This window comes from Limanda limanda, chromosome 10 (genome assembly GCF_963576545.1).
Source record: "Limanda limanda chromosome 10, fLimLim1.1, whole genome shotgun sequence".
NCBI classification, from domain to species: domain Eukaryota; kingdom Metazoa; phylum Chordata; class Actinopteri; order Pleuronectiformes; family Pleuronectidae; genus Limanda; species Limanda limanda.
Genome location: NC_083645.1, coordinates 12106943 through 12132523, shown reverse-complemented (window position 1 = coordinate 12132523; position 25581 = coordinate 12106943). Strand labels below are relative to the sequence as shown.

The window sequence follows — 25581 nt, the reverse complement described above, 5'->3', positions numbered from 1 at the left end:
TCTTCTTCTCTCTTCTTTTCCCTGCCACAACTCCTCCTAGATCTTGTACTTACTTTTTCCTCGCCTTCAGTCCTTCCCCTGCTTGGTTTTCCTATCTCTCACTCTCTCTCACTCTCTCTCTCTATCCATCGCTCTCCCCCCTGTCTCTTTTTTTCTGAGGGACCACGCTGATTCCCTCCCTGCTGATTATCAGACATAAGCCTGCGTTCAGCGGAGCCTGAATCCTCTGAGCCATCTTACCTCCACCATCTCCTCACCGTAAGCAAATCTCCACAGACCCGTGGACTCTGCCGAGCCCCCTCTGCTGCAGACATTTCTCCGCATCTACAGTCAAACCAGGCTAGCGCTCAGTTGGACACACTCAATAAATGTTGCGATGCCTCTTTCTTGCTGCATTTCACTCCGGCTCTTATTTTCTTTCTCTCGCTCTCTCTGTGCAGTTTTTTTTCTCTTCTTCTTTTTCTTAAGACTCATCTGCTTCCATGAATCCACAGTTTTTCCTAAAAGGTAAAAATACATATGAAGTAGGCTATTCCCATCTGAAATATTTAAAGCCGGCTGTGAGATGAATACTTAAAACATTTGCCTAATTGTACAACCATGGCCACTCTACACAACACAGGGTTAAAGCTGCTGTCTCCATGACTACAGCCTACAGTACCACGGGCTGCATCCACTTAAACACAAGTGCCTCTGGTCTGATCATGCATTAGTCCATGGATAATTTCACATTGGTCTGGCAGCCCTGAAACAACACCTACATTATTTCTTCTCTTCCATTAAAATTTCAACCCAAACATCAAACTTGTCAGCTTCAAGACCGATTAACGCTGAAGGTATCGATAAAAAAATTAGAAAGCCGCAGATTTCTAATACACTGGATTCCCTCTGGCTACGGGGAGATACTATAAGTTAAAGCACAAAAAAAATTAAGGCAGCAACATAGTGCCTGGATGCTGTGTGCACGTGTGTGTGTGTGTGTGTGTGTGAGAGAGCATTAATCCTAGTAAGACTTGAACTACTTGTTTGCTTAAACAATAAAAATGAAACATGACATAAAAAAAGACTCACTCATTAATTCACTGCATGCACGATTTGTGTTCTTATTCTTTTATGGCTGTGACTATTCTTGCTACCGCAGCTTTACATGTTTCCTCTGAACCAGATTTACTCTGCACTGATTTCATAACAGATGATCCAACGCGGTGGCTGCCAAAGAAACTGCATCTTCCTCCCGGAGACAGAGGGCTTTTGTGTATAGCGTGGATCAGGACACACAAATTTCCTAATTTCTATACAAGAGTCTTTCGAACATCCCGGGAGGTATCGTAGGAATATTTGAGAGGAAGAGCGGTGGGCTTTTGTAATGTCCATATAGTGGCAGTGTCTGAGAGGCCTGTGTTTTCATCCGTCAGTGTGAGACATGCTTCATGCCAGCCCAATGTAATGTTGTTTGAAACTGTTGGTCTTCTGCTCGGCCATCTGTAGAGATCGCCTGCATGCCTGCCGGCTGTGGCTTAGGCCAGATAAAGAGTCTGATCCATGAGGGTGGATGGGAGGAGGAGAGAGGGAAGGGGAAAGCAGAACAGAGGAGAAAAAAAAACAAGAAGGGTGGAGTAGGAGAGACAAGAGGAAGGCAGAGGGAAGATGAAGGTGTGAGTGAAGGAGAGGGTAGGAAATAGCGGGAGGCAAAAGGGAAGGAAGGGGAGAGGAGAGGAGGATAGAAATGACCCCATTGACAGGCTGTACCCAGGTTCCAGGATCAATGTGCTGCTGGGCCCGGCGAGTGCGGTATCTCCTACTAATCACGACGTGACATCCACTGGTCAATACCACACACTCCAGGCCTCATCATCACACGCACGTCAGCCTCCAGCTTACTGCTGCACAGCATGGGGGGGGGGGGGGCGGACAACTACTGCTCGAAAACCATCCATCTGGCTGCTAACCACAGGCACACACACACCACACCTGAGTCGAACAGCATTTGCAGACAAATTCCCCAAATTGAATTCAGCCTGGGATTGAGCGTGGGTGGGGTTTACTACATTGTGACTTTTCACATTGCCGTGTTTGTAATTGCAAAGCAGATGGATCCGTAAATTCAAATCCAAGTTTGTGGTGTTTCTGTCTCGTGTTGTCCGGTACACTACAAATTGGATCTGGCACTCACTGCAGGATAACACTGCTATTTATTTTTAAAATACTATTTCATCCAGTTATAGTGCCCACAGACAGAAGCGCGTGCAGGCACAAATGGGCCTGTTTCCACTCAGCTACTTAGAACCGTCTTATAACACTTAATTGAAGGTTAGGGCAGGTTTTAAGTTCGTTGCCATCGCTAGAAAAGTGTTTGATGGATGAAGTAACCACCGGGTGAGAGTGGGCTCACTTTTCTGTGGCTGACATTTGGGAAATGATAAAGACAAACTATATGTTTCCGGAAAATTGTACAAAAGACACACAATACATGCATTATCTTTCTAAAGCCTCTTTCCCACTGGTCCAAAAACCCACACACATTTGGCTTTTGTCAGCAATGAGAAGGGATTCAATCAGCATTCACTCCCAGGTCAAATGACTCTGGAGTACACAGAGGTTCTGATCAGCTCTGGCTCTGATTGGAACTGATGCCTTAACTTGGTGAGACGTGTTGTGAGGGAGCCCCACTGTGCGTTTGTGATGTTGAATTTGACACATCAAGATTAAAAAAGACAATTGCCTCCTCTCAGTGGATTTACCTTCATTAAAAAAAAACATGTGTTCCTCCTAATTTTGGTCTAAATACAGGTACAATACATTTAATCCCTCTTCTCTGCTGTGTCCACAAATAGATTTCGGATCAGTGTGTTGAGATTACATTTAGAAATCTCGTCTGTCTGTGCTGCTTGCATATCTTGAGTCCCTTTTTCAGCTTCAATCTTGGCGAAGTTTATTGTTATGGTCAAACTAAACTTTGAATAAACATGTGAACGGCTCTTTGTGCAGCAGCGGGGGTGCAGCTTCAGGGTTCTGAGTCCAGCAGCACGTCTTTACTTGCTCAATCTCTGCTGGTCACTTTTAGAGTTTCAGAAAGAGAAGCTGTGACCAGCATGCACCACCGGACAAACACACTGCCCATTGCTACCGGCATTGTTGATATCAGTCCACCAAGCCGGTTTCACCATACTCTTTAAACTAAACAAACTTGTTGCTCCTTTCAGACTGATGCATACCACCTGTTTGTGAAATCTGGTCATTACCATAATCAACACCCTTAAAATTGCCATATCACAATTTAGCAGATGAGTCTATAATTATATTAGAGGACCCACAACAATTAGACAATGGTAATAGTACATCTGTTAATGATGTAACATCAGAGCACTGCAGTACAGTGACCAAAACACAGCGGGAATGGTTTTAGCATCTTTATGTGAAAAACATTCTAAAGCAAAGCTGTGCGTGATTATAACGCTCGGCTGTCGAGGGGGCAACAGTCATTGAGATATTAGACTGGAGAATATTCCAGCCGACCGTAGGTGATGATACTGGATAGGGATCTGAATGAAGACCCCGAGGCAGTGAGAGGAGTGAGAGAATTGTCCTGACAACTACTTGAACGCATAAGCTGCTGTGACAAAATGAGCCCGTAAAAAATCTATGAAATCTCCCAGTAAACAGGACAGCCATGATGACGATGATAGAATTAATATTAATTATGCAACAACTATTTTTCTGTACCAAATCAATTTCAATATCATATTTACAAATATTTACAAAATAAAATCAGAAAATTGCAGAATGCAAAAAAATTCTTATGAATTCCACACATGTGCCGCGAAAGACCAAAAATCTGTTTTCACAACTGAATCTTGCACGAGATACATTGTTATTATTGATCTTTCGTGCACTGAAACTAGGGCAAGATAATGCCCTTTACCGCACTCGCTTATCATTCAGCGGTTTCCCGTGGTTTTTTTGGGACGTTAACTGTGCATCCCCATGACTACACATGCATGCACGCGCCCACACTGAATTGATTTCTGTCCTTTTTTCTCACTTGGCAGCCTCCCCTACCGAGCCAAGAGAAACATAGAGAGCCGGCACACACTGCATTTTCTCCCTTTGCACTCATGCATGTGTCACTAATGCTGCGGTGTCTGAAAGCCAGAGACTGATATCTCAGTGTCCTTCTATCGCTGGAGCTTTTTTGGTGCCGTGGCATCCGAGGCGGAATTCACCCGTCTCTCTCCACGCTGCTGCAGTGCCTAGATTGGCCTGATAGCCGTGTGCGCAGAACAACAACACGCGCTGTCAGCGAGCCTTGACTAGGCGTCGGTGTGGAAATGGGAAGAATAATGAGTTATTACAGGGTTATCTGTGTGCATCTCCATGTCATGACTGTGAAAGCAGCTCTGCTAATCTCATTAGATGAGACAACTTGTTAGAGATGTTTTCTGATTTCCTCCCTCTTCTCTGCTGTGTCCACAAATAGATTCCAGATCAGTGTGTTGAGATTAAGTGACTTGTGTTTCCAGCCCCCACACAAACTGGTTTGCATGGGAGAGCCGTGCGAGTGGCTGCTGTGTGGTAACAGTGAGAAACATCTGACTCCTGTTGTTTCTAAATATATGCACCATGTTCTACACCCCATCTGCATTGTACAGCAGCCCCAGAGCTTGCTTCATTTTTATATATGCAGCGAGCAGTGACAGCCGGAGACAAAGAGCCTGCTGACTTCAAGGAAGCAAAGCTCCGTAAGTACAAATCAGATGTAAAACACGTCTGGCATGGGCGGGTCAAATATATAAGTCACACACAAATATGACAATCACGCCATGCCATGTGGAAGGATGGGATGCTTCTATTCTTGGCGACATCTTGCCTCTGACAGCCAGATGGGATGGCTGAAACTAATTTTTGGGCCAGGAAAAGCCACAGAGAGGGCGCAGTTGCATTTGTGACAGACAAATTATCGCGAGGGGTGTACACCCCCCTGAGGGGAATCAGAGGGATTCAGAGCAAAGACGGAGAGAAAGAGTGACAGGGAGGGAGGGAGGGAGCGAGCGATGGGGAGAGGGAGAGAGAGAGAGAGAGAGAGAGAGAGAGAGAGAGAGAGAGAGAGAGAGAGAGAGAGGGACCTCAGTCTGAGTGCCTAAGTCTTGCAGAAACAAATTAGCTGTGAGCTGTAAGGGTATGGGAGGTGAAACTGAGATGGATACGCACATCCCGGCTGAAGGCAGGAGGTGGGTGGAAGCTTACTGCTTACCCCAGCCCTTTTCATAGTCTTCCAGTGCAGCAGATCACGAGCTTACAAGCCTTTGAGTCTGGCTGAGAAAAGGATATGTCCCCGATTACATCTGATTGTAGCCCGCGCACAAAGGCAAACAATGTGCGTGGTGCTTGTGTGCACGCTGGGCACAAACATGTTGGCTCAGCTGCACATGTGCATCCTCTAAATATCAAATGTTTCTCGAGGGAAGTTCAGTCCCACTCCAGCTTACACGGAATATACCTATAGGCAATGTCTAATATATATATGTACATTGCACAACCCACCTATATAAATGACACCAGCGTGCATACACACATGCACGCGCACACACTCATATAATTGAGGAAGCTCATTAGGCACCACACACAGAGCACCTAGTAGGCAGCAACCTTTTTTTTCTCTGACCAAGAACATCAACAACTCTTTTAATCTAAGCCACCATTAATGAAGCAGAACTACAGGCGATGTTAGAAAAAAAAAATACTCCCCTTGATGTGTTGTAATTCCTGCGCCCCACTCGAAATTATATTGCTCTTCCTATTAGAAAGACTCCCCCCTATTACCGATTGCCTTTTAGGGTCAGTGGTCACACCAGCAGCAGCAGCAGCAGCAGCTTCCGAGCTGATTAACTATTGTACCAGGCATGAACGTGCCAGGCCGGGCACGGGCTCCGACAGCGTAAACATATTCTCCTAGCTGTGCCTATGTCACCCGGCCTGTTCCTCTCTCACAGCGTCTGACACCACTGTTCCCCGCTCTCTGTCCATTGTGCCAGTAGCCCTGCAGCCAAAAGCTTCACAAGCTCCGTCTAATTCAAGGCGGCACACCATGCAAACAGCGGACAAAAATAGGATGGATACGCGTCGCCCTCGACTTCGCCCTCCTTCTCGGGCAAACATTAAAGATTGAGGGAGAATCTCGGGTTGTGGGGCGGGATGGCGCCGCCGACGTGATCCCTGCACCTGACTGTGGAATCACTCTCCCTGTACCCTCTTTGTGGATGTATTGAGTGTGTGTGTGTGTGTGTGTGTGTGTGTGTGTGTGCTTCTATATGTGCCTGTGTACCAGTGACCTGTATGCTGAGAGGCTCAGTACAGAGAGATAGCGGCACTGTCACAGCAGCCCATCCCCGGAGAGCACTATGTCTGCCTCCCCTGCCTCCCCTGCCTCATGCTTCATACTGTAAACTCCCATTGAGTCAATTACTGTGGCACGCTCTTTAGCCACCGTGACCACTTACTGTAAGTGGACGTTGAGACAATTGGGTTATGACATGTCCTGCCTCACAAAACGCTTCCATTGGCAGCAGCAGCTCTCTGAATAGCTCCTGCAACAAATCAAGTCAACTGGAAAATCCCAACAATTAAGAGCTATTTGTGCCGCCCATCCGGACGCAGCATTGATCTGCTGCAGAAACTAATTGGGATCAATCCATTCTCAAGTTTTTTTATTTCAATAAGGAAGAACACCGAGCTGCTGAGATGTTGACTTTAGTAATAAAGATTAAAAATGTGTTGACCGAGGGCTTCATCAATCTGAGATCCGTCATTTCTGCTTCCTCCGACACAAAAGCATGCTGACTACACATTTATCCGCGCTACAAACTAGAAAATATATCTCAGCGAGACAAACAGACATATGAATGAACCAAGCCGTCGACATCTATCCTCATTGTGTCTCAGACGGAGGGAGGGAGGGAGGGAGGGGGGGAGTAAAAAAGGGGGAGGTCATGGGAGGATAAGGGAGAGAGAGGGCGGGAGGGGGGGCAAAAGGAAATAGAGGACTCTTAAAATTCCTCAGAGGGTGCTATTGTCCCAGGAGAGTATTCAAGGCAGGCAAAGGCTCGGCACAGGGAAATGGAACTCGGCATGCTAACTGTGACTTTGCATTCATTGTGCGGGAGACATGAGCGTCTCAATGCACAGGGTGACTCATGCAACCGTTTCATCTGCGATACGCGCCGGGTTTGAGCTCAGGCACAAAGACTCTGAAATGATATCAGAGTGAGATTTGGTTGAATTAGATTTCTCAACGCCCAGACGTTTCTATATTGGTAAGGGAAAAATACGTTGCATTCATCAGGGGAGTGGAAAGACAACTATTTTCTTCCTGATCTGGATTTATCATCAATAACCTGATTTCTATTCAACTAAAGGAGATCAGAAATAATTGGGTTATTTTATTGTACAGTGGGGTTTATTTCTTATTATTTTCCCGTGAAGGAGAAACAGCTATCCGAGCTAGTCGTAGCCACGACGGCACTAAGGCTTTCGGAACAGTTTGCTTAAAGCATTTTCATTTAACTTTGTTTTGCGCGGCTCTGCCTGGCTTCTATAGGGTCATATTGGCTTATGATGCTCTGCAACTGTGAGTAAATATAAGCTTGTGTATTAGATTTGGGGGCCTGAGATGAAATCTAATTTCTGTGAGCTCAGCGAGAGAGATTGCTCGCTGATACACATCCACACAATCCAAGGCCACATCTGGCAGGCCCCATCAAATATACATGAACCTCAGGAGAACATGATATGGCTGCACTTCCAAGTCCACAACCCAGTTTTGTTCTTGGAAAGGTGTTTGATAGCGACGGCGACATTTACTTTGATATTTACTCGATTTGCGCAGACAAACACAACGAGGCATTGATCGTTTGCCGACGTCTCGGTTACTGTCCGATCTCACGAGGACACTGAGGACTAAGAGTAATGGAGGCCATCAAGCACAGAGATGACTTGTTAGTGACACTTCATTTCAGTAATTGTTGTAGGCAGCTGATGACAGATTGATAGTGTCACAAACCATAAAGGACAAGTAATTAATATCTTTTGCGCACATCTCCATCTGGTACAACAACACATCATATTGAATTTCGGATTGGAACAACAACAAAAACAAAGAAGACAAAAAAACATCTCAATGTCTGGCGCCGTGTCAACCTCATTTCAGACCAGCCGGGCTAATGACACGGACTATATAAGTTCCCATTTCACAGCAGCACTGCAGCCGTTTTTTTCGATTTTGGCAGGACAGCATGAAGTGTATTTTTACCTCCCTGTCAGACTCTGAAAAGGCCAAATGGGTAGTGGTGGACAGTTTCTTCACCACCTCAATACCCCAAATTGTGCTGGCTGCTTACAGTGCAGCGGTGGAGCAGGGAGTAAAACGCAGAGTGACAGGCCGAGGTCTCGGCACAAGGGCAGAGAGCTGAGCTGAGGCGAGGAACAGTGCGTCCCTGCCCCGGCAGCCTCATTCTCTTTTTATTTGTGTGTCTCTTTTTGTATGTGTGTGTGTTTGTTACTTGCCGCCATGCGTGCCATTGTCATTGTGTCTGCTTATGTTGTGTAGGTCCTTGTGTGTATACACATGCCTGGGTTCTGGTGAACCTTTCGTGCCGCTTGTGGAGCTGTGTGACCGCCTCACTGAGGTAAGGAAGGCGTTCAATACTTGCCTTTTCCGCCCCAGCGGTCACACTTAAAGATTATCTGTGTTTTATATTCAAGCCGAGCTGTAGGCATCAGCGGAGAGAAAATCCAAAAGGAAAGAAAAATTATTATGGTCGTGTGAGAGCGTGCACTGTCTCCTCTCATGTTTTTTGCCCTCGTTTTCATGGTAACATGCCTCTCACTGCAATCTGTCCGTTCTCATATATTCCCCTATATTCTCTCCTCTCTGTTGTGCCTCTTGCTGCCAGTGCCAGTAGGCACACAGCTGTAGCCACATGAAATCCCCCGGAGTGGGAGAGTTTGTGGACCTACATGCACACATGGCCTCTGCGTGTGTGTATTTGTGTGTGTGTGCGCCTGCATGTGTGCGGAGCTGAGCTAAGGTGAGCTGAGCAAGAAGGTGGGGGTGGGGGGGCTGTTTACACAGGCCAACCTTTAATGATAGTCAATCCCAGGGGTCTGGACCTGTTATGGCCACTGCTGCCTCTGTGTGTATTCTAGTATTTGTGCTCATTCATACATGTTTGAGCAGTATCGCTGTGAGTCTGGAGCGGTGTGTGTGTGTGTGTGTGACTGCTTGTCTATCAGTTAGGCTGCATGCTGGCACGCTCCACTTTCTCAATGTCAAGCTTACACATATTCAACCTCAACTAATGTCACAACTTGACACATGTTTCACCCACAGACATTCTTTTCCAGCTCACATTCAGAGTGGCACCACCGACTCTATAGAGAGTGAGTGGATTGTCAGCTCCCATCACTACATGAAGACTTGACACAGGTCTGGTCTGTCACCTACAGCTCAGTCAGGGTCTCAAGGTACAAGATAAAACCTCCTTACAGAAGAAATGACATAATATCACAAATTTGAACACGTTTTAAATCATTAGAGAGGAATATGAACATCTATTTAACAATATTCACAATCTGAGTATTATTGTCTTTGTATATCGGGCATATGGGGATATAATGTCTGTACAGTTCATTTCATTTGGCTTTTTTCATAGAGCAAATTATCAAGTGTGCATCATCAATCATTAGTTGCCAAATCAGTGAATTGTACATACGCGGACCATTGATGACATTCAGTTCTATTGTATTTATAAGCTCTACTCTTAATAAGAAAAAGGTATTGTCTTTAGTGCATACGGCTTTACTGACCTATTATAAGAATCTTAGACAATATATACATTCATTCAAAGTCTGTCAGTCACACACTCTGTTGTTTCTATCTGCAGCTTCATCCTTCGCATTAATACAATGATATCCTGATTATTGTTGACTTCCAAAATGCTCAAGGTGAATTAAAGCAGCCATTGGACATACGCCTCATTCTTTAACTCTAACTTTGCAAATTAAAATCTGACAAAGCTTAACTGATTCAAACAACTGGTTCTTCTAATTTATAATGAATAATAAACATTTGGTTACATATTAATCAGAGTCACAGATGGTTAAGGACCTAGTTTTGTTCAAACCACTGAAACCAGTTGTCTAAAAGTTGTCATGTTTATTGCATTTTATGAAAAGCCAACTACTGATAATATTGTTAATAAACTGCATTTCATATTCCTTTAAATATGGAAAATATTAGCAGACTATATAAATAAAACCCACTGTAACATTACGTACATATTGATATTTATTATGATGCAGTGCGCTGATAAATTAAACTTAGAAATAAAATAATAAATATCTGTGATCTAGCAAATTAAATAAATAACAACTCAAGATGCTTCCATGCTTCAGATATACATAAGAAAAATTGTATAAGAGCCAAATTGACAAAGAACTTTCCTGCTTATTTTATTTGCAGTTTGTCTCTGAGTGTACGTCATGATATCCCCTGTCCTCAAGTGAAAAGATGGAAGGCTGAGAGCGTCTCTTTCAAAAGTTGTTGATGAATAAACATGGTTTTGCCACAAAGAAGCACCGTCTTCTTATCCTGGTTGTCTTATCACAGGTGGGACTATTTTGTATTCTGTGTGTGCTGTTCCAGAGCACATTTGCACATGACAGCAGAGCCTACGGTTGCTGTCATTTACTGTAAATAGCTTAGAGCATATCAATTCCACCACACATTGATTTCTGTCAATCCCCCCCCACGTCGCTGTGCACTTTGTGTATGTGTATTTCTGGACCGGGGAATGTTTGCGAGTAGCCTTTGTTAATTCAATGAGGTACTTCCACGATGACATGTTTTCCTGTTTGAATTTTAATCAAACACGGGCCGCCCTCTTTCAGCCAGGAATGGGGGGTTGGCTTTGACAAGGATGCAGTGTTTTTTGGCTCAGATCTGTCGCTGTTCCCATGAACACCATCAGATATTCACAGTGCCATCTCTGATGTCGCAGCTCTCCAGCCCGCTCGCCAGCTCCATCAGTTTTAACACAGACACACAGACTTGTGCTTTTGGGTTTCAGACAAATTACAGAAGTACAATCTAGAGTGTTTGAACAATTTAACATTGGACTGCTTGGGGGACAATTGAAAAGAAAAGAAGAAAACACCAAACTAACCCTTTCTCCTTTTAGAGTTTGAAGTGTACGGCATCCTCCATCTGTCCTCTGGGATTCAGTAAGCTCCTATCTTTCTATATCTCAAGTGTGGAGCATGTTCTGATACTGCAGATTGCCGGTGGCGGTCTCAGAGGAGAACTCTGGTACCAATACACCCCTTGTCATTCCAAGGATGTCAGGGTCAGAGGACAACCTGGGCAGGATAGGTAGTTGATCCATAGAGGGAAGGTTTGTCCCGCACAACTGTCTAATAGAGACCAGAGGGAGAGGAGGAGTCGCAGAAGCTGGTAGAACTGCAGCACAGAGGCGCTGTTTCCCAACAAGTCTCCCTCCTCTCTTCTAATGAGCATTCTATTAGCAGCTAGGGGACGGATTTAGGCAGTTAGGCATACGGAGAAGGCTGGCTAACAATGCGAGTGGTTAGCTAAACAGCTGTTCTCTCTCTGCTGCCACCTCCCATCCTCGCGCTAATGAAGCCCTCACCCATGTGCAGGAGTCCCGGGACATGCCGGGGAACAGCCAGAGAAACCCAGACAGGGAAGCTCAGTCACACAGAGGCCTCGTGAAAAAAGGGATGTGTGGAGGATCGTTTCCCCGACAGGACAAGCAAGGCTCCAATTAGACACTGGCTCAGAGGGGAACCCTAAGAATAGCACATTGGACAAGCAAAGATGTATTTATGAGCACTCTGCGCCGCTCTGTGTTCAGAGAGCAAACACTCCTTTGCATTGTCGTCCCGGCCAGAAAACGACAGAGTCTCTGACGCCTGTCGGCAACGGACAATAAACAGATCACTGTGATGATTTTTGAGAAATGTTGCGTCGCTACATTTCATTATCCTCTGCAGTGTGAGTGGTGTTCGCGTTGGTGGGCATCGATCATGATTAGTGGCATGCCATATGGGTTTGTCAACATCTGAAATACTGCGGAGGGTGCGTGCTCTTTCAAACAGCCTTCACTTAAGAACAAGGAGAAATGCTTCAGGAGTGAAGCCTATTTTTCATTCACAAAGAGCAGTATTTGTTTTGGTTAAATGTTTTGCGTCCGTCAAAGTCGTGACTGTCTGCCGGAGCCCGGGTCACCTTCTAATGATACATGGGTTAAGATTTACTTTGCATGTATTATTCTGTTTTTCTTCCCCTGTTGGCGCTGTCAGAGCTGCCTCTTGTTATAAATGAAGGGCGGCTGAACGTTGGCCTGCATCACAGCTCAGGTGGGAGGTGTCGACACTTAAAGTCTACACTTATATCTAGCAGTAATTACCCAGGTGTGCTTGGGCATGAAAATAGAGCTTCCTCACGCAGCTACGTTCGGCCCCTGTGTTGCATACTAAACTGCTCATCATGATCCGTTTAGGTTTGCTTTAATCTGCATTTGTTGGCATACGGATAACAAAGGCGTTGCGTTGAGAGTCTCGTTTGACTCCTTCTGTACGTTCCTCTTCTTCCTTTTCATCTACAAGACAGAAGACTCGCTGGTTTCTGATCCACGTCGTTGCCTTGCTTTGTCAGCAAACACATCCTCAGCACTTCCTGCAGCTGCTTCACAATAAAAGCCTTCCAGCTGTTCGGGGAGCATGATCTGTTTTTTTTTTGTTTTTCTCTTGTTGCTGTAGTGCTGCATCGGTCTGCATCAATCACACATGTTTTCCACTGAAAACATACGGGACAAAACACCGAAACCCTTACAGAGTAGACGACTGCTGTAAATATAGAACGTCAAAAAAAATTCTGTTGATGGTATAAGATTGTTTTTGTTCCTTGTCTTTCAGGGGAAATACTCTTTTTATATTATAAGTTTAACAAAAATGTCATAATTCCATGGTTGGGAGGCTTATGAATTTCAGAAAGGTTCACATTTTTAATTCTTGACAGGAAGTAGCTGTTTCAAAGCCCTTTTTGTGCTGTAAGAAATGAGATTGTGGTCGAGAGATACCAAATTCTTTATTTATTTATTAATAAGAATAAGATACAAGAAATATAAACAGTTTTTATAATAAAATCACGTAATATATACTAAAAAACTAAATAAAAGTCAGGAAATTAGAGTCTTGAGTTTGGATTCTGAGGGAAATGTTCAAATCCTGCCCAGGAGGGCTTTTTATGTTAAGCGCCTGCACAGAGAGTTGAATTGTATCTCTAAGTCCAGCCACTGTGGACTAATCTTTTAATTTTGATAATACCGTGAATTTTGGGGGCATTTTTATGAAGACATATTCATTTTGAAATATCTTTCTTACTAAGAAAAAACAGTGCACAATCCTCAAACAGTTACACCAGAGCTGCACATGTGCTTTGTTTGCCCTGTTTTTGATCCAACACCTCTAAGGCATACTACCTCCGACCCCATCCTCAATGTTAACCAGGTGTGAATGACTTGCTGTCACATGTGATCAGATGATCTGTCGTACCAGCTAGTTTGTTGAACGCATGCACCTGCTGTTTCGGCCCAATTTAACATGCAAAGGCTATTTCCTTCACATCTAACTGCAATTTTGCAGCAACAGGTTGGCTCTCAGTCCAGATATTAAGCAAAAGTTAACCTTGTGACTTGACGTAGAATTTACTATCCACACGACAGAGAAATTGTCTTGGAAGTCGTGCCAAAGCACATTGGTTATATTGTTCACTAACAGTTGCATTTGATTTGGTGAGTTGATCTCTTTTACCACTGAAGAGGATCTATAGCTTATGTTACCTCTCTAAGCTAAAAATCTATTACAGCCTTGCAGGCCTAGGAGCTAAAGATTTAGTCTTTTTGTCAGGTTGCACAATGTTGGCCCTTTATAGTGGAGGATTCTGCTTGTCAGCATGTTTGCCGAAGTTCCTCTCATTGGGGATTTCATTGTGCTCAGACTATGCAAATTTCACAGCTAGGGCTAATGCATTTGCACTGCCCAGAACTGAACGTCTTGGTAGGGAGGCCGCAGCTTGAGACTGCATATGTTCACTCGCTTGCACGCACACACATTGGACTGTTGGAACTTACATTTACAGACAGTGCTTTATGTTTGTGATATGGATCTGGATGTCATACATGAAACTCTCTGCAGCCCTTCGTTACAATCTCTCATCCAGCAACCTGCAGTAATACAACTGACTTTTTTTTTATCACACATTGAAAAAACGATTTTCCTTCCAGATCACTCTGTCAGTGAGCAGCGTCTGCAGCAGGCCGGCTCTATGCAAACAGAATTATATACACCTGTGTGCCTATTAAGATGGAGTAACCAGGTAAAACATATCCTATTTCAGAAAACAAGTTTCAGAGTCATCAAAAAGAACAGTCTGAAAAGTCTGTTAATGTTCCCACTCCCCTGCAGGAGATGTACATAAATCACACGTTGTGCAAATCTGCGATAGAGATAAGGAATATGGTGGTGCTCTCACGCATGGCTCCACAGTATCAGTCTGTTTCTCAGCCGAGTGTTTTTCTTGGAGCAGGGATGAACAGATGTACAGACACTGAAGGACTGACCCAGCTAGCTGCAGAGGTGAGCTGTCAGCAACAACATGCAAACTCAGAGCGCTCGTGGTCATCATTAAAGGGCAAAGTTCAGCTAATTGCACTGAAGTCGTTCATCTGGCACACAAACATGGAAACAACAAACTATTTAATATCATGCTAATATCATGCTAATATATTCAAAAATCTAGCCAGTAAATACATTTAGCGAATAGACACTCATGCAATCTTAGGTTAAAGAAAAAAAAGAAACAAAATTTGTGCAGTGAAGAAGACAAGAAAAATGCAGAACAGACGGTGAAAAAGAAGAGATGGAGAGAAATAATGAAATGTGAAAACAGCGTATGGTAAACTAGTGAGCGGTGGCAGAAATTGGGCCAATATGTGTGGAAACAGAGGGAATGAAGGGAGGGTGAGAGAAAGCGAGAGATGGAGAAGGTGTGAGAGGAGGAGGGAGGTCAGCAGAGATGCGGAGATGGGCGGAGGAGGAGGGGGAGCGAGGAGCCCCCAGTGCTCAGCTGTCAGTGCTTCCTCTGCAGGTGGGGCGGGAGGAGTGCCAAGTCCCTCTCTCCCACTCACACAGACACCCATGCATCGCTCTATAATGGATGCTTTACACTGGTGCCAGAGAGAGAAAGAGTGAGGCAGAGAGAGGGGAGACATGGTGAGAAGACGAAAAAGAGAGACATGGGGGAGGGTGGGTACTGGAAAAAGAAAGAAAGAAAGAAAGAAAGAAACTGCTATGAGGAACAGGGAAAAGGGAGCAGGGGGGAAATGCCTCGGAGATTGAGGCGGTGCAGACGAGACAGACAGTGAGGCCGATATTTCCATCAAGTCATTAGACCAATCAGGACAGGAAACAGACGAGACCGTCTGGGAGCAATATGATGCAGCTATTGGTTTAATTGATCTAAAGCCTAACAGGATCAAACAATGGCGAGCTACATCGCCGCCCCCACCCCTCCGCCACGGCCGACTGTCACTGTCCATTAGGAGGTGTATGAGTGCGCCCTTGACAGTGATTTATCAAGACTGATTCATATATGACATCTACCTGAACTAATGACTCGCCAGCGTCTTCACTGGGGATTGCAGGTCATCAACAGATGACATATTCTGTAGTCACCTCGTTCATCAGCTGCGATTAGATTCCAAAAGCAATCTTGGCGATACATCACCAGATGGGTCTCCTTGTATTGTCTTGGAGGATATCGGCGAGATGGGCCGTGTGGGCCACATGTCACTCAGGCCGCCCGAACCTCATCGGTACAGTTGTGAATATGGGGCCACAGGTATATCTTATATATGCAATGCACTGAGCTATTACCGTGGTTGATGGAGGCATGGATTTACTAAAGTACTCAATTATCCCCCGCTTCTTTCTCTGACCTGCCACTCGGCTCTTTAACACCTATAATTCTATGCTTTATTGGCTCAACTACCTGCTGCAAGCAGAGACAGACTGATGGCTGGACTAGCAGATGAACTGCCTTCACCGTTTTCGGGCAATTTGTCAGTTCTTCATTCCTCCACTCTCTTCTGGCAAGGGATAGGTAAAGCTGCCTCCCTCTGATGGACAGCCCTGCTGGATATTGTCTTCAGGGGTGTTAGCTTAAACTGGCCATCTGACCTCAGTGGAGTCATCTATACCCTAATACCACCCCTCCCTCCTCAGATTACTCCACAGGGCCTCTTTTTCTTCAGCTCAATACATTTTCCCTATACAGTGGTGAATAGTGAGGAGAGAAAAAACTATTACCTGCCTGAATTAGGCCACTTCCAAGTTCAAAAGAGAGTAATACCTTTTAGTTGGTGTTTTTTTCGCAATCTTTGTTCTGTAAAAAATAATGGTTCTTTGCCTCCGCTACACAAAGCCATTCAAAGGGCGACGGGAAAATGCCACATAAACCACTTGCAAAAAATCAGTTTGCTTTTTCCACACAATGACGCCACAGTATATGGCAGACAACAAAGCTGAGTAGTCAGCGTAAATAAAATACAAGCATTCTTGCTCCACAGTGATGGCATCCCCCTGGTTTAATTATCGCTCTTGTCAATCGAGGTGGAAGAATACGGCACCTGACAAGCCGAGTCCCTATTCTCTCATCTTGCATAGGGGCCCTTTTCACACCCTGAGACGCACAGACACCTTTCAGCAAACAGACAAATCAAACCTTGAGATGGAGGTCCTCTGTTGCCCCCAACACCCAGGTAACTTTACAGTGTCGAGTCTCTGAATGCCTCAGAAATGGGGTCTATTCAACCTGGAGAATCGTCTTCGTTTTTTCTCAAGCACAATGCATTTGCACAACAATGACAGCTGCATCTCGTATGAATAAGGAATGTGGTTTTGCCGCTATCTTTCCCGGTGACTCCAATTCACAAACCAGCTCTTGCAAGGGCCCTTTATTTAAGGCTCAAACTGCAGGCGATGGATGGCGGCTCCAGGATGCCGAACCCACAGAAATGTAGTTGACACCGAGGGAGGATGGATCGCAGCCCCAGATCTGTATGATGAGCGCTCAGCACGGGGACAACACGAAATGGGGGGAGTGCAGGCCTGGAGGCTACTCCACAAAGAAAACCTCCCATGGGTCTCATTTCGGGGAGGAAACCCACACTTGTTATTTTCAAAAGGTCACAGCCAGATGTAACATTACAGCTAAAGCAGTGATGTAGTGCAACCCTCACACTCTCCCCCTCTGAGCATCTGTTGGCCTCCTTCATTGTGTAGGATATAGGGTAATTTGAAGCAGTGTTTGTATTAGCCTTAGATTATGTATCAATATTTCAACATACAGCAATGAATGAGTGCAACCACAATTTCCAGCAGCAGCACTACAACAGAGTTTGTGTTTTTCCCTCTGAGGACAACTACAGGCCTACTTGTACAAGGTAAGTGATTGTCAGAGCAGACGTTAGGTGCTCATGGCAACGCAGCCTTTGAATCCCACAACGGCAGCTCTGTATCTGCCAGATTGACAGAGGCAGATCGATTCAGGGTCCAGTAAATGTTATTGTTAGTCGTATTTCCGTCACACTGCAGGTCCACATGTTAGGTGCATGCCAGAAACAGACCAGTAATCATTTTGCGAAGATTGTGCAGAAAGAAAACAAACAAAAGATGGCTCAGACAAGACCTGACAAGGCAGTGCCGATTCCTAACCCTCCTTCCTCTAACATAGGTAAAGCCATGTGTTATAAGGCACCATACATTTAGAATGAGGTCCAAAAGTCTTTAAGGTTGTGCTCATTTACTTCATTAAGGTAATTCCTGAATCTTATCTCATGAACTGACTTCTCCTGCAGTGATTGTAACTGTCAGTTGACTTAACCATAGTATTTTATTGAATCGTCAAAAATGATTGTTTATGACCTTTTCCCGTGTATAACTATATAAATATGCATATGTATTGCATTCTTATTTATTTATTTTTTCTTTCAATGTATTAACTCTTCATTGTACCCTCGGCACCATTGTAAATGAGGGTCTTATTCCTCAATGTGTTTTCCGAGGCTTAAATAAATAATCAATCAATCAATGCAGGTGGAGACGCTCTCTGAATGTCAATAATCCTTCAAATATTGTGCATTTACAATGTGATAAAATTATTATCAATAATTCACCCTTCAATGAATGATATATATATGTATTTTAGAAAGTGAGTCTAGTCGCATGTTAACCTATAGATTAAATATCAGAAATGAAGACAACACAAAATACTCACACAAAGTCCAAAGCTGCTTTAAGACGTGCACTGAAGTCAAGACAATTTCTGGAGGGGCTGCATGTGGGAACGCGAATGTCTGAGTCAGATCCTCTGCACATTTTCCTGTTGCTGTGAACGTGTCTCACTCACACATCTCCTGCTGCCCTCCGCATATGTGAAATTCAAAGTCTGGACAGACACAATTTTCCAACTGACTCATATTTTCATATACTCGTTTTTTTTTGTTTGACTGTTTCTGGATCTGGAATCAATTATTTTAAGTCAGATTTTCAGCAAATCAGAATAGTTTCCAATTAACTAAGCTTATCTGATGACTAAATGATTAATCAGTTTATTGTTAATCATAATAAATGTGTTGTCAGGTCATATATATGAAACAATGTGTCTCTTTATGTTATCTACGATCTCTACAGTATACCAGTTATAAAACTATGCAGGAAAGCAGATAATTAACTAATAAATAAAGAAATTCATTAAATTAAATAAAAGCCAAATTAAAAACAACATTAATAGTTTCCTGGTATGAGGGGAGTAACATAAAAGTCATACAACCTCATTAAACCTTGTTTGATGCATGACTTTCACCTCCTGAACCAGCTCCATCACATTAGGCCGTATCACTGAATACTGCATGTGCAGCGTTTTTACACAAATTAATAAAGCAACTGATCTGATAAAAAAGCTTATATTTACAAATGAAATTAGATTTTACTTGATTTCCAGTAGTGTAAAATCTATACCATCAAGCCATGATTAAACTTTTTTTATTGACAAATTATTATTTTGGCTATTTCTATGTAATAACCTTAATATCACAAGCATGATGCGTGATGCTGTATCTTCAAATTAAATCACTACCCAGTGCAGATATTTAAAACAATAATCTGACATCATAAACTAATCGATACATTTTAGTGGATTAGTGAGAAATATGAATCGGTTAATCAAATGATTTCAAGCACTGAGTGTATGAATTAATTAATTTATTTGTCAAGTCTTTATCAAGTTAATATGTCAGATGAAATGCATTCATTGGATTAGACTTTCTGCTCCCTCCACCATTTAACCTACCAATCCTCTAATGGGCTAATAATGTAAATGCCACATTCATTCAGATGTGTGTGTCATTAAAGGTTAGGATGAAGTGTTTCTTCAGCAGCCATTTTCCCTTTAGATCATTCAATGACTGTACATACTTGATCATAAAGGATATGGCAGTTTGTGTCTCACTCTCAAGAGCTCTTACAGAGGCACGAGTTATTCAGCCAATCAGCCCAAGGAAATTGTACAGTAATACATTAATTCCTATGACTTCCAAGTCACATCCTTTCCAAGGCTGACCTGAACCCTAAATCCACATCAGAAAAACCCACAGGAAGCAGTTCACTATGAAGAGCAGCCATTAATAATATCTTTATTATCTCAGATTTGATTTGAATAGAATGTCCTGGCGTGACAATCTCTCAGATCCCCTCTGACTTCACATCCCACAATGATCCCGTTCCCTTATATCATCTTTTATTCTGTGGATTGAAATACTTATCACCCTTCCCTGGAAACCCAGTACCTGTCTGCCCCTTAATACTTATGGTTCAAGTGGTTTCACTGGTGTCTTGCATTAAACAGCCTTGGTACTCGTTGCACCACTGCAATAAAACCCAAGCATTTAACATGCACATTTACGGTCCTCAATAACCCAGAAGTCTTAATAAAAATGAAAGCTGACATTGGCATGAAGGATCCTCCACACTAGCTGTCTTTAATGTCCAAGACGTTCCATTAAAAGGGGAGCACTTCCTCTGAAGCAGAGCTTTTATCCTGATTGCTTACAGGAAGAGAGGAAAAAAAAAAGAAACCAAATGACCTTCAGTGCCTCCACAACTAGCCCTTCCCTCATGTGTGCTTTGTGGGCAGATATTCCTGCGTGCACATACTCGGACCACTGGGAAAGGGACACTGATGCAGACACATGCATGGAGATACAGTATGTCTCCTGAAGGTTGTGTGGGGTGAAACAGATGTTGACTCACATTAAGAGATATATGCACAAATGCACAACTGAGTCATCCGCCACTTGGTATTCTGTACACGTGCGTAAGAAGCTATCTCTCCCTTTATATCACAACGATCATTAGGAGATAGAGAAAAAGGCAGAATCTGCACGTTCAGTTAATGCCCACACAATGCCAGATAGAAAATACATGGGACTGGCGAATGTCCTTGCTTCTGGACTTCTTCAGCCGTTTTCCGTTTGAAGCTGAAGAAAAAGAAGATGGGGGAGAGAGATTTTTCCTCTGTGGCAACACAACTGTTGGACTACATTTAATAAGCCGGTCAAAAACACTCTCCTGCTGAGAGAGACTGCTTTTAATGACCATTCTCCTTCCAAAGTCTCAGATGTGCAGCTAGATCACTTGCCATGTAGCTCACAAGGCAGCCATCTTATTAATAGCAACGCAACAAGCATGCTGCTGACCGGGGAGCCGATACGTGGAGAGGCAGGGAGGGAGTGAGGCACGCTGGCACATGAAGAGAAAGCGTATATTCCTTATATGCCTTTACTGTGTGTGTGTGGAGGCGGGGGAGACAGATGGGTGCAGTGAGGGGGGAGATTAGATGAAGGAGGCCGGGGCAGGCACCGGGGTCTGAGAAATCCAAGCCTCAAGAGAGGGCAACCAGGCCAGGAGGACGAGGCTCGGTGATGGATGTAGCCTGTGACTGGAGCCCCCGGCACGCCCACATGGAGAAGCAACCGGGGCCAGTCTAGAGGAGATGGCAATCATAGAGAGAGAGAGAGCGACAGAGAGGGAGAGAAAGAAAGGCCAGAGGGGTACGGTGAAATAGGAGGATCCAGCTTATTAGAAAGGCTTCAGGAGGAGCATCTGAAGTAAGTTGTCGTTCTGCCACCAACAGGCATAAAAGGAGTCTCTGTTCGATGGAGAGTCTCTGCACTGTAGGCAGTGATGACAGACGGTGTACAGTAAGAGTGGGAATACTGTCATTAAATACACCGACACACTGGGGAGCTCCAGAACACTGTGTCATCCCTGATTTACTTCCCCCTTTTTTTTTTACCTGGGCTTCGCTTATCCCACATCTGAGCAGCGTGTGTGTGTGTGTGTGTGTGTGTGTGTGTGTGTGTGTGTGTGTGTGTGTGAAGGGATGTGAATCATATGTAAAAGCAGCAGAATTCAGTGTGACACCGCTATTCTGAGGAGCGTGTGTGGGTTTTTTATTTGTCTAAAAAGTCAAATCAGGACTTGAGGGAGGAGCAATGTCGCTCTTTCCTGACTTAATTTAAATTTGGAGTGCAAACTAGGAAACTTAATATAAGGCACTTTTCCTGCGATGCAACAGTGTGCCAACGAAAATAGGAAATCATTACATAAATCCATTACTAGAGGCCACCTGAAACCAGGTGTGCTCATGCCACAGTGTATAATTCATTTCATTATAGATTTTTTACTCAAAATTTCTACCGCTATGCGCATGCAGACGCTTTGATTCCTTTCTTGTTTACTGCGTCGTCTTGGCAACGGGAACTTCCAACCACTTTTTCGCTTTGACGGTTTACGACTGCTGAGGAGGGGCCGAGCGCAGCGGAGGTTGTGAAAGCAGGTGCAAAAAGACATTTCTTCACTCGGATTTCCTGTCTCATCCTGCAGCCCACTCCAGTCCTAAACTTTATATAATTACATCAATCTGTGCTGTGAGAGAGACTGTGAGGAATCTGATTGCCATTGGTATCATACGCAGCAAGAATCCTGGCGCGATAGAAGGCTTCCTGTTTCAATTTCCTAGGATCCCTCAAGTTTTTCTGGCTCCTTTTTTTTTTTTATCCCATCAGTGGGGGCATACATTCTCATTCAGGGGAAAAAAACAGACCCGGTAATATCCAATTTACTGGAAGGCAGAGGAGATGGTTTCAGTGGAAGTATAATAACATGCTACATGGAGCGTAGCATTATGGAGTATGAATAAAAAAGGCATTTATGGTGAAAATTCAATCGAAAAGCAGTCATCATTCATCGGAGGAAATCAAGGCAATTAGTAACACTTTAATGCAAATTTGAGAACGCAAAAACAAATCACAAATCCCTGGCACTGTGTTGGAACCCGGAGAAAAACAGCTCGAATGACCTCTTTCAAATGCACGTCTGTCTACTAATCAAAAATCCAACTAGAGACATTTTACTCTGCCTAGTGACAAGAAGAAGAACTGTGTGTTTGTGTGAGTGTGTGCGGTGCTTGCCGGCTGTGCTAGTTTCCTGACCACAGTATCGTCTGAGACCAATCCGCCCTCTAACGCAAGAGTGGTTTCTTTAATGCAGTTCACTTCTCTGTAATGTACAATAAAAGCCCTGTGCAACGTTTCCAACCATGTGTGTCCAAAGTAGAGCTGTGGCTTGTTAACATGTTCACTAGCTGTCTACCGAGCGTGGCTCAACGTAAAGATTTCTCATGTGGAATAAAACCACAACACCAACACTGGGGGAAAACAGAGACATGGCTAGAGACACTGCTATCAATTACAGGAAAACAAGCAACCAGCCGGCTTTTATACCGAGCGAGGTAAACATGTAATAACTCCAGCTTAAGGATGATGCGGTGTCCATTTGGCTCTGCAGGGTGCACTTGGAGGTTGACATTCATGGTCGGAGCTGAAAGCAGCAGTTCATTCACATGAGCCGAGGCACTTCCTGCAAGAACTTACATCTAAGCAGTTGGGCTCCATCTTAATAGAATGATGCATTAGAGGATCCGGAGTATTAGGGAAGTCTATCCCATGTGCAGGTTAAGCACAGATGCTGCATTTAGTATTAAACACACGGCCTGGTTGGGCAGTAAATCATGATGAAGTGGCGTTAAGGTAGCCAGCAGATAAACAGAAGTGCTTACAACGAGAACATTGGGGAGTGTGTTTGTCATTTCGCCTGAATGTGGCTGCCGCTAAAAAGCTCGCCCTGGTACACACTGTCCTTTTTTTTTATCTTGCTCACAAAAACAAGTTACACACCTACATGTTTATTTCTGACATGCGTGATTCCGGCAAACCAGCAGAGTGTGTCAAGTCCCACATGTGGTTTCAAATCTACCCTGGGGTTCCAATTACCCAATGGGAATGAGTGACAGGTTGATTTATATGCAAACACCTGCCTCTTAAAACATTCACTACCCTGCCGAGTACAGTAAAAATGCATTACTCAATAACGTGTGGCCTGCATCACCAGTTTCTAATACCAGCAGCCTACACGAGCTCCGCTGTCGTATCACCCATTCCCCCCCCCCCACCCCCACCCCCGACCCTGCTGTGCTGTACCTTCAGAGTGGTGGGAGAGGGTGAGCAGGCTGACGCAGGAGGCTCCGATCCCAGAACCGAACACAGTGATGCGGTTGGAGTCGCCGCCGAAGAAGCCGATGTTCTCGCTGATCCACCTCAAAGCCTGGATCTGGTCGAGGAGCCCATAGTTCCCTTTAGCAGCCTGGTCCCCGGTACTGAGGAAGCCTGCGAAACAAACAGGGATTAAGAGATTAAAAACGTGCAGAGATCAAATCAAATTATTGTTTTACATATTTAAAATGAGCCTTGAACCAAAATAGAGAAGTAGGTAGTCTGCAGGTTGTAGTAGCCTGCATGCACAGCTATTTATTTTCCATGTGCACCTGCAATACAAGAGTTTATCCACATTGGCTAACCCCACCCCGATTTTTATCAGATGAAAATCACTCCAGGTGACAGCAGCAGAGAATTCGTGACTTATTAGACGACACGGCTGTTGGTAAAATAGGAGTGTGCGTGACCACATGTCATCTGCACCTTATGGGAAATCAATGGCATGTGTCCCTGGGTGTACACCTATCATCAGATATATTGAGCAGTCCTGATGAAAACCTTACAAAATCTATGAAAACTCCACCGACGGGGAGGATGAGAGACAAAAAAAGACAGGATAATAAGATTTACAATCATTTTGATGCTGCGTACACCTAGATATGGACTGTGACCTCATTATAGTTCCTATCAGAGTCAGCATCTTCCTCCGGCAGCGTCTGGATTCCCTCTCGTGCTCAAGTAGAGCCACATACTTTCAGCCTAAACATTTACAACAGCCACTGTCCGTGCACATTTTCCTCCGTGTCTGTGTAATCTGCTGCATGATGCTTGAGTTGGACAGCGAGCCTCTCTCGGGCACATCCGAGCTCATGTTAACACACCTCCCTCTCGCAGCTGCTCTCCGGGGCCTTAGCCAAGCTGAATGATGGGTAATCGAGAGTCGCGGGAGAAGATCAAAGGCAAGCCATCCCCCGAAGTCCCCACAGTGGACACAGTGTCCATCAAACACCTGAACATGCACACGCGGTGACAGCTGGGAGACATGCATGGTAACCAAGACTCCTCTCTCTTTAGTGGCAATATCGGCAAAGACTTCACAAGCAATAAATGTGATGGTGGGGAATGTTCCGGGCATCCAGTGATGGTCCCTCAGCATTGTTTCTAACATCTATTTCATGGTCAATGCCTGCATGTAATGATAAGCTCTCTGTGTTTAAATCCTAAGGGTGGGTGGGAAAACGGAATAGTTTTGATATCAGCAATGCAAAAAAAAAAAAGATCAAATCGGTTTGTTTTTTTGACTCAGGTCAGCCCAATGATGCACACTGTAGATAACACACAGATAAGAAAGCAGCTGCTCCAGGCTCATTAGCTATTTATGGCGTGTTTGTACAAAACAGGATGACTGTCGGCCGATGCCTACTTATTTTATCTCTTTGTGTGAATCATAAACTACAGAGGGCACAACCTCCTGCCCAAAACCCCGGCAGCACACCCGCCTCGCCCCGAGTGCCTGGTGGCAGCAACAAAGAGGGTGGGCAGGGGAAAGGCCAGGCCTGATCATCGATAGTAGAGAGGCGGTGGCAGAGGAAGCAAAGCAGGAGACAAATGGATCAACAGATGGTCTCCTTCAGACGCATCCCTGAGGATGACAGAGCGGCAGGGCACATGCAGAGAGAGCGAGTGAAAGAGACAGGCAGAGGAACAGAGACGGACACGGACGGAGGGGCGACTCCATCCAACTGAAGAGCTTTTCCTTTTCGGTTTCTCTCGCGGCCGCTCCTCCCGTTCTGTCATAACCAAAGGACAACAGCTTTTACAACCCTCGCCT

General features: G+C 44.4%; 1 protein-coding gene across 4 annotated transcripts in view; it reads right to left on the bottom strand.

Moving 5' to 3' along the window:
- nlgn3a (neuroligin 3a) overlaps positions 1–25581 on the bottom strand; it is a 95311-nt gene that overhangs the window by 16726 nt on the left and 53004 nt on the right. For all 4 annotated transcript variants that reach the window (XM_061079785.1, XM_061079784.1, XM_061079786.1 and 1 more), the window contains one exon: positions 23736–23921. In XM_061079785.1, the coding sequence (XP_060935768.1) occupies positions 23736–23921 (186 nt within the window). The remainder of the gene's footprint in view (positions 1–23735; positions 23922–25581) is intronic.